The 22,065-nt window shown below is 35.1% G+C and overlaps 1 protein-coding gene and 1 pseudogene across 1 annotated transcript; both read right to left on the bottom strand.

Moving 5' to 3' along the window:
• Positions 1–15,161: 15,161 nt before the first annotated feature.
• Positions 15,162–16,427, bottom strand: LOC128249554 (chemotactile receptor for terpenes 1 pseudogene; annotated as a pseudogene).
• A 4,174-nt stretch (positions 16,428–20,601) lies between these two features.
• On the bottom strand, positions 20,602–21,813 carry LOC106880829 (chemotactile receptor for terpenes 1). Its single transcript, XM_014930957.2, has one exon. It carries the CDS (start codon positions 21,811–21,813, stop codon positions 20,602–20,604), a length of 1,212 nt encoding a protein of 403 aa, XP_014786443.2.
• Positions 21,814–22,065: the final 252 nt, after the last annotated feature.

The following is a 22,065-nucleotide window of genomic DNA, read 5'->3' as shown; positions in this document are numbered from 1 at the left end:
CTGGAGGCAGATACGAAGACGGTGAGAAAAGAGGACGAGAGAAAAAGAGGGACAGAGAAGTGTTAACGATGTGCGGTATGGAGTGGAAGGAATACTTATTACGTATATAAAAAGTTAGCGGAAGATAAAGGTAGAGAGAGATGGACAGAGGAGGCAGTTATGTTGAAAGAGAGAGAGGTAGATAGCGGTGGTGGATGCGGTGGTGGTAGTGGTGGTGTGTTGATATTGGAAACTATTTTGTTTTATTGAACTAAATTTTTTTATAGAGACCATTGCATACGCATAAGTGCGATTATTTATCGTCTGCTCGCTTAAAAATTTGGTATTTTCTTATAACGGTTAATTTAGCCTAAACTGTGGATAAACAAGAAACAGAGTTGCAGCTGCTAGAGAAAAGATGTGCTGATATAGAGCACCGATTAGAAAGGAACAGCGGGAAGATATATTGAAAAGAAGAAAAAGACAACACAGAAGGAGACTTAGATGAGTGTCCAGAAAATTTAAAGAAAGCTAAAGTATGAACGCTGTAAAAATGATAATCATCCATTCTTTCTTCAATAGGTCTTCTTAATGTTTTCCATTCCATGGAACTTACACAGATCCCGGTACTAAATATATAATTTACTAAAGTTATACGAACAAAAACAAAAAGATAGATATTGTCTAAGTAAATACATTGGTTTTATATGTTTCTTATTTGTTACTATATCAATGTGGCGAACAATGAAGCATACATACATACGTACATACATACATACATTCATACATTCATGAGAAAAAAAGAAAAATACTAACAAGCACACATTATTTCCACATAAGCAGTGACGTAGATCGCCTCTACCTAATACGAAAACAAGGCGGCAGAGGCTCAACATCTATCCAAAACGCATTTGAATGTCGTATCATATTCCTTCGACAACATCTTTTAACTGCCAAGTGTCGAACTCCACCTATTGACCAAGTTTGCATATATGAGGCTGACAATATCATAAGACATGGAAGGAAGTTGCTTGAGTAGCATTCCTCATCTAATAAACTTAAATACATGCCCAAAGAAGTCGCACGACTCTACCGCAACGTATCACCACATGAAAAGATGAGCCTATATGAGTAGAGATCTATGCATGGATATGTTTGTAGAAAACTCTGAGATGATTGTAACATCGATCGCCAAAGCAGTCTATCATGGATCAATAGCCGGATTACTACCTACCACTTTGAAGTGTATGCGTCTGTAATCCAGGAACAGTACGTATCGACCAAGTACCTGAGACACAACAGGGATAGAGATGCAAGAAAAGCAGTATAATGTGACAACTGATGCAAAAATTGTGAAGTTCACACCGAAGATATTACCCACATGATAAGCAGTTGTCCGAAAATAAAAAGAAGTAGTGGTGGAATATTCTTGTGAAAATCTGAATAAAATGTAAACACAACAGACATGATATAATGATTTGGTATAAGAAGAAACACTGTGCACATTTGTGAATTAGCTGCCCTGCCGATGTTAAAATAAAGCTAAACTTCAGTGAGAGAGAGAGAGACAATATATACGCTGAGCTAAATCTGCATTTGAATCTCAAATGCTGAGAAATCTGCAATTACTCCATCCAGATTACAACACACTGTAACACATTGCCTAAATACCAATACTGAGAAATCAGGCTACTCAAAACCAGAAAGGAGGAAGCTAATTCCAACACTACAAATCCAATCCATCAGTGGAACTGTAAAAATCTGTAACACCTTCCAGAATTTTATCATTTAAATATATATATGAGCTTGTCTGGATATGTAAGTATATGCAGGAGAATACATGCATAAAACAAAAGATACAAATCTGCAAATATGCATACGTACATACGTACGTACATAGTACAAGCATTCATACATGCAAGCAAAAATACCCTGCTGCTGATGTTGAAATTCCAAGATAGGAGCCTTGGGTTTAGGTGAGAAACCGGCTCTTTTCCTATTGGCAAGACAACTTGAAATAAAACTGAATAATGGCTTACATACATACACACATGCATACATACATTCATACATACATTCATACATTCAGCGGTCCACCATAGAATGTGTGTGTGTGTGTGTGTGTGTGTGTGTGTGTGTGTTTGAAAACTATATCTATACGTGAAATGGAATATGGATCCTACACAATTTATTTCCGAACGGCTACAGTTGCGTCAACCTTGATTCACTACCAGAAACATTGCTGAAGCGAAATATAAGATATGAAGTAGTACGCCATGTCAATTATTGTTATTAATACCATTCTAAGTGTTATTATTATTATGTTGTTTTTTTTTCTTCTTTCTTCAAATTTTCTTCCCATTGCTCGCCGAGTGTTTTCCGTATATCTAGGGCAGAGAAACTCGTTGTATGCATTCCCAGTTTACACACCCAAATTCACAGGTAAAATATGTATTTAAAAAAAAAAGAAATAAAAGAAAAGATAAAATAAAATTCATGAATGGATGTTGTTTTCACAGCGATAATGCTCTTCTCAGTATATGAGTCGTTCCAGTCAGCACGATTTTTTGCACTTTTATTATTATTATTATTATTATTATTATTATTATTATTATTATTATTATTAATAACAATAATAATATTATAGTAAATTCCTTGATGTATTACCAGGCAGTGGTTCTCATGGATTCTTATCTTAACTCATTAAAATTTTATCGTGCACATTGTTTTGTCTTGGTATAAATATTCTGCTCAATACTACAAATTTGCTTGTCTGTTGTTTCACCTTAACCATTTTAGCATGACCTCTAGTGGCTGACGTTATGGACATCTCTGATCACAAGTAGAAGCAGAGGGGAAGCATCATAGCCTTGTGTTGAAAGGAATTATTTGGGGTTTTGATAATTCACCTTTGACAACATTGGTGTGTTGTTCAACATCCTTAAACAACCTTTATTCAGGGACCTTTTGAGCAGGATGGGCTACTCGACCTAAAGAAAATTCTAACTGGCTGTGATGCATGTGCCTGGTGTAACCTTATCAGGTTGGGTATACTGGGCGTCGTGAAGAAGAAGAAGAAGAAGAAGAAGAAGAAGAAGAAGAAGAAGAAGAAGAAGAAGAAGAAGAAGAAGAAGAAGAAGAAGAAGAAGAAGAAGAAGAAGAAGAAGAAGACTTCATCTTGTAGGTACAAGTCCTGAAATTTGGGAGAGTGTACTGAAAGGATTAAAGGCCGACCTGACCTCCGCGGAAATTGAACTCAGAACGTAAACACGGACGACAACATGCCTCTAAACATTTTGCCCGGCGCCCTAATGATTCTGCCAGCTCGACACATTCATAATAATAATAATAACAACAACAACAATAATAATAATAACAATATAGGTACAAGACGTGACATTTTCGGGGAGGGGGTAAGGCGGTAACATTGACCCAAGTACGTAACTGTGACTTATTTGATCGACCCCGGAAAGAGAAAAGCCAAAGACGACCTCGGCGCATTTTGAACTCAGAACGTGGCGACGGGCGAAATACCACTAAGCATTTCGTCCTGCGCGCCAATTATTTTGCCAGTTCGACGTAATGTTCCACGCGCAATAATATATTCTCAAATAAAACTATTGCGATGTGTTGATAGTTTACCAATATGCTGAAGCAAAATAATATTATAAATAAAGCCTTCACTTCCCTTCCATAGATCAACTTCAAGTGTAATGGAAAATAAAAGAAAACTATTCAAAAAATGATAGACGTAATAATTTTAGTTTTCAATTTCTGTCTCTTGAGATTCCGCCATTAATGTTACCTTTGTAGACTATCACACACCATCTCCAGAAACAAATGGATAAAAAAGCATACAATTCCATCTTATATGTTTCAAAATAAGCGTAACACTGACACCGGTTCTGCAAGCCAATAAATATCTCTGTAAACATTGTATATTTTTTATGATCAGCAAATGTTTTCACGTTTTTCCAAATAGATCAACAATACTAAATAATATATACAAACACATGCCACGCGAAATAAAATTAATGAAGTGGTGATTTATTGTATTAATGATACGAAGGCATTGGTATTAAAGTCCATACAACATGATATGCACGTGTGATGTTTCATTAAGTTACTGTTTGGAAATGAAATATTAATATACTACACATTAATATACTACATATAAAAATAGGTGAAAGAAATAGTTACCATATATCTTCAAGGGATGATCACACCAGTGCACTGTCGTTTGTTAGTCGCGTGTTACTATTATTTGATGTGGAGGCGCAATGGCCCAGTGGTTAAGGCAGCGGACTCGCGGTCATAGGATCACGATTTCGATTCCCAGACCGGGCGTTGTGGGTGTTTATTGAGCGAAAATACCTAAACCTCCACGAGGCTCCGGCAGGGGATGGTGGCGAACCCTGCTGTACTCTCCCACCACAACTTTCTCTCACTCTTACTTGCTGTTTCTGTTGTGCGTGTAATTCAAAGAGTCAGCTTTGTCACACTTTGTCACACTGTGTCACGCTGAATATCCCTGAGAACTACGTTAAGGGGACACGTGTCTGTGGAGTGCTCAGCCACATGCATGTTAATTTCACAATCAGGCTGTTCCGTTGATCGGATCAACTGGAACCCTCGACGCCGTAAGCGACGGAGTGCCAACAACAACTATTATTTGATAATGAACTATGAAAAAAGATATATTCTCTGCGAATTTAAAGTATACTTTCAACTATGGTCGCATTTTAATGAAGAAATAATTTCAATATTGTAAATGAAAAAACAGCGGCAAGCTGCCAGAATCGTTAGCATACCTGGCTTAAAGCTTAGCGACATTTTATTAGTCTTAACGTTCTGAAATCAAATTCAACCGAAGTCGATTTTACATTTTATCCCTTTTGAAGGTCGATAAAGTAAATGCTAGCTGAGAAACGGAGTCGATGTAAAGGATTTAATCACACCCCACACCTCACGCATCGAAATTTATTACCCTCTGTCAAACTTTGAAATTAATATTATCAACGTAGTAGAAACTGCTATTATTGAAATTAAAAATCTTTTTCAATTCAATGAAGTTAGATATATCTATATAAAGAGTTTCAAATGTCGTGCATCCTCTTTACAGGAGGAATTGGCAAGAACAATGTTGACATAAGGTTAGAGCAAAAATAGCAGCAGATACTTAAGGTGTCTCTAAAATACAATAGAATAATGAACATACATATATATTTGAAAATATGGAAATAAATCAAAAGTTATGAAACAGCTACTTGAATCAATTATGATACTGACCACATTTCGGATTCAACACTTCAAAGTTCAATTTCGAGATTTGTACAATATACGGAATTGCAAAGACACAATGTATGCGCTGAGCTGCTAATGTCAAGTGCTAGCATCGTCTTTTCTGAAACATTGAGCTTTGTGTAAACAACTTGATATTATGCGTTTAATATATGTATGTATGTATGTATGTATGTATGTATTATGTATCATATATGTATGAACCTAATTATGTATGTATGTACATGAATGCATATGTGTATACATAGTCAGTAAATTACACACACATATACATTTATTCATACAACATATTTATGCACCTGCATAAAACTGACCGTGCAATCGATTGATTGAAATTAATAAAGCTTATCTTTCCATTTAACCAGAACATTTGCAAAATGGATTATTATAAAGCATTTAAACGACATAAAAGAAGAATCTGCTACATCAATACTCAGAGACATCAATGATGCATAGGATACATTAGAAAGTCTTATCTACCATAAACTTCTTAAATCCTGCCATTGTTAATATGTATGCATAGATACACTTACTCACACATACACATCTGGGTGTGTGTACACGTGTGTGCACGTGTGTGTTTAGGTGTATGTGTATATGTGTAATCATAAGATCCAAGGATTCTAACTGTAGCAAGATTGTAAGCTTCGAGCAGTCCGTAGCAGATAAAGAAAAAAAAACAACGTTCAGAATCAATAATTTATTGCCATCGTAGGTTTTAGGCTTTTCCCTTATCGAAGTTCGATAAGCTGAAAACCAAGAATACATAGCTCGCGGTTAGCAACTTCAGTCACTACGAATGGACATAAAATCCAAATTGAGGGAGTGAAGCAGGTACAATTTAAGCTCTATATGTGTCCTAGCTACCAGATACTCTCATGTAATAATTGATCAACCAAGATTACTCAGGTACCTACTCATAAGGCCGATGTTAGGTCAATTATATGAATGCTATTCTGTCGTTAGAGAATCCCAAGTTAACTCGACGCAGATATAATCTGAAATGAGTGGCAAAGCTGGAAGAACAGAGTAGAACAATTAAATTAGGGAAAAACATACTAAAAACAAATATTTGAAGAAATAAATTGGTCACTAGATAAGAAAAGTGAAATAAAAGATTAGGGATCAGGGATAGAATGTCTACCAATGGGTTCAATCAACTGCTCAGGTGAACTGACAGTTGTTACTTTTTGCACGTTCTGTGCATCCCAACAATTATTCGATCAAATTACAGCTAAACTGCACTTCTTGTGCTATTTGATTTCCTTAAACAGCTTCTTGTAAGAAACCTCACTATACCCGTCGATAACAGCAAAAAGATTAAATCACTTCAACATAAGTTTTTAAGAGTATTTTCCTTAAAAGCTTTTACAGTCTTCACCAGATTGGCCGCGGTTTTGTGACTTACTCTCAATATTAGTTTCTTTGAAACCTCCAACGTTAATCTTTGCTCCAGAATCCCATTAAATTTGGTCATTTACATATTTATGGCAACCTGAGCATCTGATTACAGAATTAAATATAAGCCTATATTGAAAAGTAAGGATTTAAACCATCTTTTGAATATAATATTGATATAAGCCAGAATCAAATACAAATCAATATTAAAAACTTACAGACTTAACCTGCTCATTTACTGAACAATACCTTGGTTACCACTTATCCCCCTTTTAGACAAAATCTCTAACTCTGTATTGTATCCAACACTTAAACTTTGGAAATCGTTAGCGAAACCGGAAACTTACCTTGTATCATATTGTATAATACCCTTGCTATGATGATTCTAATATATTCTTTAGTCGTGAAAAACAAAATTCCTGTGGTTTTTCATCATTTCTGTTTCTTATATATATATATATATATATATATATATATATATCACTCGAAGACATGTGGATTATATTCAAACATCTTTCTTTTATCATTCAATCTAGGTGACAATATTAAACTGCACGTGTTCCCAGTTTGTTGCAAAAACTTGTGTACTATATATATGTGTGTGTGCGTGTGTATGTGTGTCTTAGTGCGTGTGTGTGTTTGTATGTATGTATACATTTATGTATGTATACATTTATGTATGTATACATTTATGTATGTATATCTTACTCCATCATTCGCGTTCTTGTGCCTCCCTCTCCCAATTACAAGCTGCAATTCCTGTCTGTATTAGAGCATTTTTAAGCCAATCCTTAAACTTTAGTTTAGGCTTATGCGCTGGTCTCCTACTATCTTCCAGCTCACCATACAACAGATGATTGGCCAGGCGCTCATGACTCATCCTTACCAGATGACCCTCCCCCCCCCCCAGTTCAAAGGTCTTTGCAAAATCATTGACTCTACTCTTCTACTGCCTCTCCTCTGAAGCACCTCCACATTACTAATAGCCATTTGCTAGTTCATCCCTAAAATTTTTCTCAGACAGTATTGATGATATCGTTCCAATTGCCTTACCTGCCTATGGTAACCAACCCATGCTTCACTTCCATATAGCAAAGATGGGAGGACATATGTGTTATATATCCTAACTTTAATTTGGAGGTCTAAGATAACATGCTAAAAGAGTGCATATGGTGGCACCTGTTTCTCCTGCCAGCAGCATAGTTGTCTAGTATGTAATAAAATCTGTAAACGCTTAGCTGTATGTGTGTGTGTGCATATATATATATGTGTGTATATATATATATATAAATATATATATATATATATATATATATATACACATACGTATATATACACACAGAGAGACAGACAGAGACAGACAGAGACAGACAGAGACAGAGAGATTCTGACAGACAGAGAGACACATAGATAGTTAGATACATACATACATACATACATGCATACATACATACATACACACATACATACATACATACATACATACATACATACATACAAACATACATAGGTAGATAGATAGATATATGAAAGTACATATTTCCGTGTATAAACATATAGCACAAGTTTGCATGATTTTATTTGTTTAAATCTCTACATAATGTTTTGGATCAATTTTTTACGCTGATTTCTAATCTGTTATTAGTTTCGATCCATCACGTCTATCATTTCTTTAGATAAAGCATTGTTTTTTTTTTCCTGTATTATATAAGGGAATTTGATGATAGTTAGTATCTGATTTATTTTGCTCAGCAAAATAGATTGCTATAACCCGATGCTGATTTAAGTTAAAATAGTAGCCAATATAAAGTTTATTAAACAGGCATTGGTAACTACGACAGACGACGTGACCATGAAAATCTGTGTACATGATTGTTAACTGATACTTCAGTGTACTTCCAGTTGCTATTTGATCAAAATGTGTACAGGATAGGCAAAAACTAAAAAGATATTTAAAATCAGCATTCAAAAATAGTTCAGAATTACCAATATATAGATAATTATCATTTACTTCATATAAAATAAGCAGACTTCAGTAATTGTATGTTTCATCTCTAAATCCGCAAGTTATTTTTATTCTCTCTCTCTCTCTCTCTCTCTCTCTCTCTCTCTCTCTCTCTCTCTCTCTCACTCTCTCTCTCTCTCTCTCTCTTTCTCTCTCTCTCTCTCTCTCTCTCTCTCTCTCTCTCTCTTTTTATTTTGTCTTATTCCTTTCTGTTGTAGAGCGTAGACTCAAAACGTAAAGGACTTTCTCACTTTCTCGAGCATAAAACTAACATACCTGATTGTTGTTCATGCACCTGTGTTCGTCTTTGGTTTTTCTGTAAATTTAAGCTATATATATATATATATATATATATATATATATATATATATATATATATATATGCGCAGGAGTGCCTGTGTGGTAAGTAGCTTGCCTACCAACCACATGGTTCTGGGTTCAGACCAACTGCGTGGCACCTTGGGCAAGTGTCTCCTACTATAGCTTCGAGCCGACCAAAGCCTTGTGAGTGGATTTTGTAGAGGGAAACTGAAAGAAGCCCGTCGTATATATGTATTTATATATGTGTGTATGTGTGTGTATATGGTTGTGTGTCTGTGTTTGTCCCCCCAACATCGCTTGATAACCGATGCTGGTGTGTTTACGTCCCCGTAACCTAGCGGTTCGGCAACAGAGACCGATAGAATAAGCACTAGGCTTCCAAAGAATAAGTCCTGGGGTCGATTGGCTCAACTAAAGGTGATGTTCCAGCATGGCTGCAGTCAAATAACTGAAACAAGTAAAAAGTATATATATATATATATATAATAAAGTAAAGTTGTGGAATAACGTACGAGTGGAAATATATATGAAAGAAGGTTTGAAAATGCACTTATTTTTAAAAAATATTTATTTACTTAACCGGTTTCACTTTTTTAGAAAAAGATTATCAAAAGTCTTTGAGAATAATAAAAAATGTTAAAAAACAGTCTGAGTATTAAAATGCATATATACATTCTTTGATGATAAAATATATTTAAAGTATAAAGCTTTGTATGAACTTTGTAGTGTTACATACTGATTGTCATATTAAGGTGAAATTGTAAAAAACAGTGTTAAAAACAGTGTATGAAAATACACATATGGAAAAATACATATACATATACATATTCTGATACATATTCTTTGACAATCGAATAAAATTGAGAAGGAACTGACCTGGCCTTTTTCTCTTGTGTATATTGAAGGAATATATATATATATATATATATATATATATATATATATATATATATATATATATATATGATCATCATAAAACCGGCCGACAATGGTGGAGCCGTGGTGGGTGGCGTGCAGTCCTCTAGAAGGCGGTAGCTCTCCGTCAACTTCAAGACACCTCCTTCTACTGCCTGCTGCCCTCCAACTCCTCATTGTTCGCATCCCTCGAGTTTCCACATTTTACTTCCTCCCCAAAATCCACAAATCTAACCCTGGCCGCCCCATCGTCTCCGCTTACAACTGTCCCACCGAACTCATCTCCTGAAATCTTGATCGTGCCCTTGCCCCCTACTGGCATCTATCCGCTCTCATATCCATGGCACCAACCATGCTCTTTCATTGTTCAACTCTTTCTCTTTCCCACCTGGCCCCTCTAAAATTCTCATCACTCTTGACATCAGGATTCTTTCTATACACGGTGATCCCTTACCACGAGGGGCTGCGTGCACTCCAACATTTCCTTGACCTTCGACCAAACCCCAACCTGACTTATCCACATTCCTTCGTCTGGCCGAACTTGTCCTCTCGTTTACAGGTGATTTTTGCAAGCAGGTCTCGGGAGTGGCCATCGGAACGAAAATAGTCCTAGACTATGCGAACCTGTTCGTTGGCTACATTGAGGCCCAAATATTCTCAAGTTTCACTGCTCCCACTCCTGAACTAAACGGTCGTTATATTGATGACTGTATCGGTACGACCTCACTCTCCCACGAACATCTAGCCTCTTTCCTCTCTTTTGTCAAATCTTTCCATCCTGCCCTCCACCTCTCCTGCACTATTTCCGACACCTTAGTCGCCCTTCTCGACATTTCGGTCAGCATTAGTCACTCCACTCTCACCACCTCCATCCACTACAAACACACAGACTCACACTTCTCCTTTTCCCACTCTAAATACACCAAGCTCTCAATCACCTATTCCTAATTCCTCCGCCTACGCAGGCTCTGCAGTGACAACCATGACTTTGAGACTCAGTCTCAACTCTTGCCTCGCCACTTCGTCCTATGTGGATATCCCCTCACCATTATCGACACCACCCTTGCCAGAGCACTTTCCGTGGATCGGAAAGTGTTTTGCCCATCGTGCCACGATTGTGTTAGGTTCCTGCATTATGCAATTAAAATATTAGTAAGAATTTTGTTGTTGTTTTCGTAATGTTCTTTTTACTGACAATAATATTTCTAAAACGTTTAGTTGTTGAGTCTCCTGGTTCAATTTTTACAAATTCTTCAGCTTCCTTTTTAATCAAACATTTTGCTTTTTGGCATTATTCACTAGCCGTGATGTTAAGGTTTGTTCACATCGCACACTCAGCTACACCATGAAAAACGTCAATTTATCATTGTAAACATTATTCTGCCACTATAGAAAAGTATATTCGAAGGCGGAAATTTGTCTGGCTACACCACTATAAGGAAAGGTAATGCAGTGTTCCAAATACATATATTGGCCAAACAGAAGCCAGATCTTTCATAATCTGAGAGTTGTAAGACGAATTATTCTCCACAACAATTATTCATTCATCGTGTCTCTAAATTTCCTTGTATAAGGCAAGCAATATTAGTGACTGAGCTTAGTCGTTTGCATGTACCTTAGCTGGACTCTTATTTTATTTTATCGATGCTTGAGCGACGAAGTGTATTGCTGTACTAGGTGCTAAAGAGCAGGAACAAATAGGGCAAGACATATTTTTCTATACTAAACCAACCCGACGCCTTGAGAACAGAACCAAAATCAACAACAACAAAAGCAACAATAATAATTATTTCTAATATTTTATTCGTTATTACATTTTTACAAATAAATGGAAGAGAGTACAGAAAGAAAGCAAAAACTAAGAAGTACAAAATTCAAGCAAAAGATATTCCACAATAATGGTTAAACATGAAAACCACACAAAGCTAAGGTCAAGTAACTCTTCACATCTTTCTTTATAAATATAAAGGCCTATGTTCGGAGCGAGCCTGTTCTCTTGGAATATCGTTGTCACTCGCAATAAATTTTCTAGTATGTAAGGTGGAAATCGTCTGTTGTTAACCCTTTCAAATTCGTCCAAGAACCTAACTACGTTTGCGAAAGCCAATGAGAATGATAAATATACTGTCTCCTTTCTGATCATTGAGAGGAAGTGGGACAATGTTTGAAACAAACTCCATTTATAGTCGAATCCGTGAAACATGTGAAACATGTGACAGCTGTGACAATTCAGTAAGTCTAGGGCTCTCGACAAAAGCATGCAGCAAAATTTCTTTGCTCTGCACGAATCTCTAGCACTTGGCTGTAGAGTTTCTTTACTACTGACAATACCACGAATCACTTTCGTATTGCTAGACCAGAGACTTCTAGAGATTATCTATGAACCTTGGCAATAAATACTTCCGACCCATACATCAACAACTGCAGTCTATTCGCGGACAACCCATCTAGCTGAAAGCCAAGAGTACTTGACGAAACTCCGGTTGCCAAATTTTGGTCCGGTCACGTCATGATGCACGACTACAGCTCACTAAAAATCTGATGAGGAAGGGAAATGAGAGTCTCTCTCAAATGGCAACTCCTCGTTCTTGTTGTCAAAGACACGTTAGTTGCGTTTCTGCTAAAGTACATGATTACGCATTATCACACGTGACATCCAAGTCCTTCAATTAGCGAGTGATTACAACAAACAGAACACTTAATCTTTGAAACACGCCGCTTCCATAGAAAGTCGACGAGTACATAATCCATCCGTTAAGATGTGAAATGGTACAAGACATGATAATGGTTAATGTATAACATTTTAGAACAAGGGCAGAGTCTTTTTCTTGGACGTACTAGAAACAACATCTAAATCTCCCTTAAATGACACAATTTTCCGTCTGATAATTACCTTAAAGTGCATTATTAATTTAACACACTCAGCGGTCATATTTCCATTGATTTACTTATTATTTTTTACTAAAATATTCAACGACTATTGAAAAGGCAACGAAAATTTTAGTGAAATAAAATAAGTAAACCAGTGGAATTCAGACCAGTGAGTGGGTTAAATTAATAAGGCACTATAAGAGAATGACTTCTCCCAGACACAATAAAATATACTTCGCAAACAAATTCACAAAACGAAAGTATCTTAAAATTATATACAAAATCAAATTGCAGATTCAGATTGTTCGTATTTTAAATGTATTGCTGAAAAACACTTTCGTAAAACCCAAAATTTTAGGATTTATGAGGAGCGGGGTTTATGAAAAATTATAAAAAATGTAACTGTTTTTCAATCTCATTTTATTTTCTGTTTGAAAATTTATGGAGTGCGTATTATAATGGTGGACGCCGATATTCAATCGTCAAGAATGCTTCAATCAGTTACAAGTGTGTTGTGCAAAAAGACAAAATCAAACGTTTAAATAGATACTGAATAAAGGAGAGGAGTTTTAAAATATTCATAACCTTTCAAAAAATTATTTTCCCTTTCATTGTACCGAAAATGCGTCTCATATCATTATTAAGTGCATAGTACCAATAAAAAAAGTTAAGAAAATCGCTCCGGAAAGGGGAAAGATGATTCTGGAATTGTCAAAACTTTTCATTCATGAAAAACTTCCTCCCTTCATTTCTGAGTGTGTGGTGAATAAAAAAAAATGGTTTTTAAAGACCCACTAAAATTAGAGAATATCCAGCCTATGTGAATGTGTCATTCCGAAAGTCTACTATGGTATTCTATTCTGGAAATATGCCGACAACGACGGGATACTCAGGTAGTATTGTTATGTATCACGTACATTTGTGTATATGCATTGTAGCAATATGTATATGTCTACGTGTGCGCGCGCTTGTATTCGTATTGATCCGTGGCCTGTTAAGAGACGTTTTGACACGGCATATGTGCTTCGTTTTTCATACAGGCTTGCATAGCAAAATTTAATTATAAACAAGAATGTAGATTGAACGAAGTCGAATGGGCAGATTTTTTCTTCAATGTATGCCCCATACCGTTGGCAATATACTGCCAGAATTTAAGCTAAGCATTTCCAATGTGTAATGTGACACAGGCTAGACATATATTGTTAATATTGGCAACCACATGTCAAGCAAAGATTAAATATTTCTGTATATCTGAGAATTATTAGAGTGGTTTTGTACTTAAAAGAAGGAATGTTTGTGTCCTGTCAGAAGTAGTAAAAAAAATTTCTATCTAAATTACTGTTGATGTAACTTCAATAAATATTAGATATATGACATCAAATCAACTGCAATAGAAGATACGTTTTATTATTCTTTTTACCTGGCATATCCCCATGGATTACATGACCCGATTGCTCCTGAGGAATCATTGAAATATCTACGAAACATGATTCTACTTTGCTGTGGCAAGCTAGATTGGATATGAGCAGGTAACTGACTAACACACAATTGCGTTTAACCACCAAACTAAGTACAGCGATACCACTTGACAATTAATATCATTTAATATAAAATAAGAGTCAAAGCTGGCTTTCAATTACTCTGTGAGCTTTTCTCAATTTATAAAATGTACAGGACTTCTGATAAAAATGTTGTAGTTGATCTAGACGTTTTCTCCTCTGCTTGAAAAGATTCAAACGGTCATCATTATTGCTCAAATCAGCACACGTATGTCGCCCTCATGGAATTTACATTGTAAGTAAATCAGAGCGCTTGCTTAGCTCTTGTTGTTGGTTTGGCTAACCTCCACATTAATAAAGTAGATAGACAATTGATAGTTTCATGTGCAATTGGCATAATTTCAAAACTCCTCTTTTACATCTCCGTGGAGATGTTTATGGGAAAGAACACAGAGCAATTTCTCACATCTCTGATTCAAATGGGGAAAATATTAACATTCGCTTGATAATAGGTATTTAGTAATTTAATGAACGACATTTCCACCGATCCATTGTAAACAGGAATGACTTAGAGAGAACTATATGTTCTAATTCTTTGATTGTATTACACATTGAACTGATGGGCTCTGTATCTTATTTTTAGATGCAAAGTTAGGTGCAATGTTATTATGGATTAATTGCTTCCATTTCAGCAGATCATCATTCCAATGCAATCCAGTCTCATGCCTTGCTACTGGTGTGTTACTTACAAAACTACAAAACCCACACCAAAGCGTATTTCGAGTCATATTTCTGCATTTATATATATATATATATATATACTGATCGATGCAATTAGATTAATGACAGGTCATATGTTTGTTAATAGTGGATGATAAATTAACTTTCAAACTTTCTTTATTATTTGTATATCAGTGAGTATTTAAATTAAGCATTTCAAATGTGTTATATTTAACAACTCTGAATATATATTATCAATTTTGGGGACCTCGTGGGAATTAAAGTCTGAATATTCCTACACATCTGTCAATTACTAGAGTATTAGATGTGATTTTCGAGAAAGAATGATGGATAATATTATAATTTTAAAATTATGAAAGACAAATAAAGGTAATTGAAACTAATGCCGATATTATAATAATAAATTTTAGACATATGTCATCAACTCGGTTGTAATGGAAAGTATATTTTTTCATTTTTTTTCCTGGCATGTCCTTTTTATGTACAGGATTCGATTCTTCCTTAGATACTATTGAAATATCTGCAATTTGGTTAATGCGTGACGACATGTTTGTTTGATGCGATGTGTTCAATTTGATATTATCAGACGACTGCTTTACATATAACTTGCTTATAACTACCGAACCAATTGTAGCGATACCACTTAGCAATGATAATACCATTAAATATAAAACAAAAAGCGAGAGTCTTTTTGAATTTTTCGGTATGGTCTTCTCGACTTCTACAAGGTACAAAATATTTGATAAAAACAACGTCGTACCTAAAGAAACTTTCTCACCAGATTCTGGTGGTAGAACGAAAACGAAGATAGTCAAAATAGTTATCGTCATTGTTGGAATCAACATAGCGATGATACCTGCATTCAATTTACGATATAAGTACATCGTAACATCTACGTAGTTGTAGTGTTTGTTCGCGCTATCTACGTTACAATACAATGTGATATCCCATTGATAGTTGGTAGTATCATTTTCTTTACCGCAAAGAATTTCTTTTATTTTTGTATCTTGAGGTTTATATGTTGGTATACCCAGAAAAATATAACATGTCTGTAGATCAAAAGGATAAATGTAGGCTTCTATTTGACAATCGGTATGCAGAAATCTGATTGACACCATTTCCACAGATCCTTTAGAATACACAGTTACATCTTGATAACTATATTTATATTTTGATTCTGTTCTTGAGTTAAATATTGTAATAGACGGGATCCATATCTTATTTTTAGGTAGATACATACGTGTCATATTATTATAGTTTAATGGATTCCATCTCAACAATTCATCAGTCCACTGCAGTTTAATCCAATACCGAGCCGAAAGTATACTGTTTACAAAGTCCAATTCATAGAGTACTTCAAGGCATAATTCTGCTTTTATATCGACCGACGCAGTTAAATTAATGATAGGTCAGATATGATGCGCATAATTAGATAATAATTTGTCTTTCAGCCTTAACTCATCTTTGTACAGTGGGTCAGTATTTACTAACGACAGAAATGTAGTCAGAAGCAGAACGAGGTACTGGACAAACATTTTTATGTATAATTATTCTGTAAGGAATATCTATGCAAATTACAATTTCTTTTATATTTTATCATTAAGAATATTTGAAAGAATTTACCTTATTTTACTTAATTATCAGATATCAATTTTTTCTTGAACGCGTGTCATTTTTGTTGTTAACAAAAATATTACGACTGATTACTAACATGCACATTATAGTTTAATAATAAAATAGAAAAATCACATTGTAAATACAAAATAAGTACACAAATATGTCCCGCCACTCATTCTTTTCCACTTAAAAGTATAGACGGATTACCATACTAATTCTATTAGTTGGAAATTAAGATCAGAATTTGAACAGAACTTTCTGGTGCCGCAGTCATAAACATCTAATCAGCATTGCACGTTATACATCTCGTCCAGTGTTCGTGGTGACATATTAAAAGGCGTCCTTTTTTAATATATACGAAGGTATACCTCAAAATTGGTAGGTATTGGATGCTTTGTATCGATTACTTCGGTGATGATATCCGCATGAAACAGTAAAATGATCTTGTGTATAGTGTATCAAACTTTCACTTGACTGTAAACAGATGAATTGGCAGCCTAAAAGAAACAAGGTATTTGCTAGATAATGTTAGGCAGATCAAAATTTGTACAAAAAATAATTCTCTGTAAAAATTGTGCGAAGAAAAAAAAATACGGTAATTATGGGAGAGCTTAATTAAACGCCGAAGACTGTAAAACAAAATCAGAAAACAATGACATCACTCAAAAATAATAGAATGGTTTCATGTAACTATTTTATGCCTATGAATCTTTACAACTTTGGAATGCCTATCCATGCATGGACTTTAAAGTATAATTACTTACAAGCTAAAATATAGTTAAACGTTATCTTGAAGACATATAAATATAAAATTTCGTGTTATTATACAAAACGAAAATGAGAGATTATGTAAGCTTTCTTATTTGTATCTTGGATATTACGGTGGAAAACAATGAAATACACTCCAATGAAAATTCAATCGTTAGATATCCTATATATATATATATATATATATATATATATATATATATATATATATATATATATATTTATATATATATTTATATATTTATGTACATTATATACATATTATGTACATTATTTATATTTGACGGATATTTGTAATCATCTTGATTGATTTTAACATCAGGTGTCTTGGGGGAATATCGAACCTGGTTTCTCATTCCTAAGGTATTTTACAATGTTGTTGTTATTATTGTTGTTATTGTTATTATTATTGTTATTATTATTATTCAGATCACTGCCTGGAATCGAACTCGAAATCTATGGGGTTAGTAGTACGCGCTTTTAACCACTATGTCATATGCCCGTGGGCAATTATGGAGTGAAATTTTAGGGCTTATAAATCTAATATTTTCCTATCCTTCCTTAATACCGGTTCCCATAAGCTACTCATATATGCACTCTATCTGCTTAGGAGGTTGTTGTGCCCTAGCATATGTGCTGCTTCTTTTAGTTTTCGTATTTTCCAGTGGAGTTCTCTGTCTATTATTTTAACTTCATCCCACAGTGGGAGGTGGTCTCCATTTTTCCATACATGATCAGCTATACCCGGTTTATCAATATCACCTCGTGTCACAGTTTTGCGATGTTCCCCTACCCTTATTTTGTGGGGGGTGACATGTTACACCTTTGTATAACCTACCACAGCTGCATGGGATGGAGTACCCATAGTTTTGAGTCATCTTCTCTTCTATTGGTACTTTTACTCCCAGGAGATATTTGCGAAGTGTTGTGTTACTCTTCAATACTCTCCTGATGTCATATGGGTCGGATATCTTTTGTATCTTTCGGAGAGGCCTTTTACATAGCTTAGACAGACTGTAGACCGTTTATTGGTTTCATCCTCTCTTTTCTACATAATTGTAGTAGATAGTATGTTTTGTGGACAGTTGTTGCTTAATAGATGGTTACTGAGCTTGAGCATTTCTTCATGGTGGGTATCACGATCGCTGCTTATATTTTTTGCTTGATGTTTTAGTCAGTGAGCAATCCTTGTCTTCACACTGCATGGATGGTGGGAATTGAAGTTAAGGTATCGATCAGTGAAGGTCAGTTTGCAGTATACAGATATCCTGAATCTATACTTGGTGCGTGTTATTCATACGTCCAGGAATGCTAGCTGATTGTCTTTTTTCCTTTTTCCATTGTGAACTGTATGGATGGCTTTATTGAGTTCACATGATCTAACAGTACATCGACATATTCCTGTTGGGGCCAGACTATAAAGGTGTCATCAACATATCGCAGCCATAGGGTTGGCTTTATTGGTGTTTATCCTAAAGCGATATTCTCAAAGTATTCCATGTATATATTGGCTATTATCGGTGATAATGGCGTACCCATCGCTAAACACTGGTCTTGTCGATATATATCAGTGTCTATACTGAAGTAGGTAGTTTCTACACGGAAAGTAACCATTTCCATCAAGTTTCTTATTGGAATACTAGACCGTTCTTTTAGATGGGTGTCTGTCACTAGATTTTCTTGAATCACCGATAGCGCTTTACCAGTTGGGACTTTGGCGAACAGATTTATCACATCTTAACTCACCATCTGGTTGGATTCAATGGGGGTATCCTTGATCAATTCTGTGAATTGGTTGGAATTCTTCACGAATGATTTGGACTTCCATGCAAATGGACTGATTATATTTCACAAAGAAGCAGCTCAGTAGATGACATGCTGAACCTTGACAGCTCATAGTTCTTAATGGAATACTATCCTTGTAAATTTTAGGGAGACCGTACCTGTGTGGTAGTTTACAGTAGTGTTGAGATGCGGCCCACATGACATCAGGACAGTATACAAGAGTAATACAACACTTCAAAAATATCTCCTGGAGGTAAAATTACCAATAGAAAACAATATGACCCAAAACCGCGTGTACTCCATCCCATGCATCTGTTGTAGGTTATATAAAGGCGAAACATGCCATCCCCCACAAAATAAGGGTGGAGGAAAATTGCAAAGCTCTGACACGTGATGTTGATGAATCGGGTATAGCTGATCATGTATGGAAAAATGGAGACCACCTTTCCCTGTGGGGTGAGCTTAAAATAATAGACAGAGAACACCAGTGGAAAATACGAAAACTAAAAGAAGCAGCATATATACTAGGACACAACAACCTCATAAGCAGACAGAGTGCAGATACGAATAGCATATGGAAACAGGTATTAAGGAAGGATAGGAAAATGCTAGATATATAAGCCGTAAAAATTCACTCCATAATTGCCCACAGGCATGTGGCATAGTGGTTAAGAGCGCGGGCTGCTAACCCCAAGATTCCGATTTCGATTTCAGGCAGTGACCTGAATAATAATACTAATACCAATAATGATAATAATAATAATAATAATAATAACAACATCGAAAAAAACTTTTGTAATGAGGATCCAGGTTCGAAATTTCCCCAAGACACCTGATGAAGGCGTGGAGGGTATATCAGCCGAAACGATGATTAATATCCGTCAAATGTAAATAATATAAATAATGTACATAACTTCTCATGCCTTAAATATTGCACTGTACAAATGCAGTATATCCGAATTTAAACTAGTCATTTTATATGCTTGTATGCACACACACACATATGTATATATATATATTTATATATACACATACATGTGTGTTTGAGTTTATATGTGCGTTTTATTATGTAGATGTACATAAATATACACATCCTCAATTCTACCATCTACGTCATAATTTTCGCAGTTATTATACTGTGTATTTGTGTAGAAGTTTTCATGTGAATGTCTATCATCAACAAGATCCTAGAATGAGCATAGTAGAACGGAAACTTTTCCAATGTTCCTTTTATAGTATCATTGATTTGTCTGTATCTGAATTAACCATTTTAAAGGTGACAAATCCAGACATATACTTTTAATATTGGGTTCTTCATATAAAGTAAAGATTCTACATATTTGTGTCTGACACGGATAGTAGACACAATTTCTTACAAAAAATACAGTTTGTCCTTGTACGTTAAAAGGAAGAAACTTTCTCTGCCATATACAATAAATAAATGAATACTATTGAAAATACAGTTAAGTTTGCAATGGTAAATTTTAGAAATATGTCATCAAGTCGGCTATAATGGAAAATGCATTTTCTGAATCTTTTTCCTGACATGTCCTTTTTGAGTACAGGATTGGATTCTTCCTTAGGTATAATTGAAATATCTGCAATTTGATTAACGCGTGAGGTGATGTTACTTTGATGCGACGCCTTCACTTTGTTGTTATCAGATGACTGGTTTACATACAACTTGCTTATAATCACCGAACCAATTGAAGCGATACCACATAACAATGATAATACCATTATATATAAAACAAGAAGCGAGGGCTTTTTTGAATTTATCAGTGGGTTTTTCTCAATTTGTGCAAGGTACAAGATATTTGATAAAAATATTGTCGTTGCTAGAGTAACTTTTTCACCCGATTCAGGAGGTAGAAGAAAAATAAAGGCAGTTAAAATAGTCAGCATTATTGTCGGAATCAGCATAGCTATGACACCTACATTGCATTTACGCCGTAGGTACATAGTAGCATCTACGTAACTGTAGTGATAATAGTTTGTACCATTTGTCCCACCAGAAAATTTGATATCCCATTTAGAGTGTTTCGCTTGTCTCGATTTATAAGTAAGTTTCGTCCTTTTCGCATGGTGAAGTTCTTGCAATGAGACACACATGGATACATTGCATGTATGTTCATCGAAAGGGAATGTGTAAGCATTTATTTCACAGTAGGTGTGCAATAATTTAATTAAACTAATTTCTATAGATCCATTAAAATACACAGATACTTCGGAAGGATTGTCTTTATCTTCTGATTGTTTCATTGTGTTGCACATTGTAATAGATGGAATCCATATCATATCTTTACGTAGGTAGGTACGCGAAATATTTTTATAGTTTAATGGATTCCATCTCAGCATTTCATGCGTCCATTTCAGTTGAATCCAGTACCGAGCCGTAAGGATGTTGTTTACAAAATCCAAATCATAGAGTATATCAAGATATAAGCTTGCATATACATCTACTGATGCAGTTACATTAATGTCAGGTCTTATATGTTTGTTGTAGGTAGATAAGATGTCAAGTTGCAATCTCTCTTCATCTTTGTATCTCGGCTCACAGTTCACAACGAATACACATGTTGTCACGATTAGAGCAAGATACAGAATCAACATATTTATGTGTAATAGTTTTGTAAGTTAAATCTCAGTCAATTACTCTTTATTTTGCTTTTATCAATGACAATTTGATGGTTTTGTAGCTTATTTTACTTAACTATGAGATCTTTTTTCTTTTATTTTACTTAAATCAGTACCATTCACGTTGTTCGCAAAAACAAAAAATTACTGCAGATTACTAAGAGATCACATGATAGTTTTAAAATACAACGGAGACAACACTCTCTTAAATACGAAAAATGTTCTCAA

This window comes from Octopus bimaculoides, chromosome 15, assembly GCF_046866305.1.
Source record: "Octopus bimaculoides isolate indiv1 chromosome 15, ASM4686630v1, whole genome shotgun sequence".
NCBI lineage: Eukaryota > Metazoa > Mollusca > Cephalopoda > Octopoda > Octopodidae > Octopus > Octopus bimaculoides.
Note: the sequence above shows the minus strand (reverse complement) of the source record. Positions and strands in the feature narration are given on the sequence as shown.

What these genes read in the sequence shown, in the direction of transcription:
- LOC106880829 (XM_014930957.2), bottom strand. Translation starts at nt 21,813, where the DNA reads ATGTTGATTCTGTATCTTGCTCTAATCGTGACAACATGTGTATTCGTT.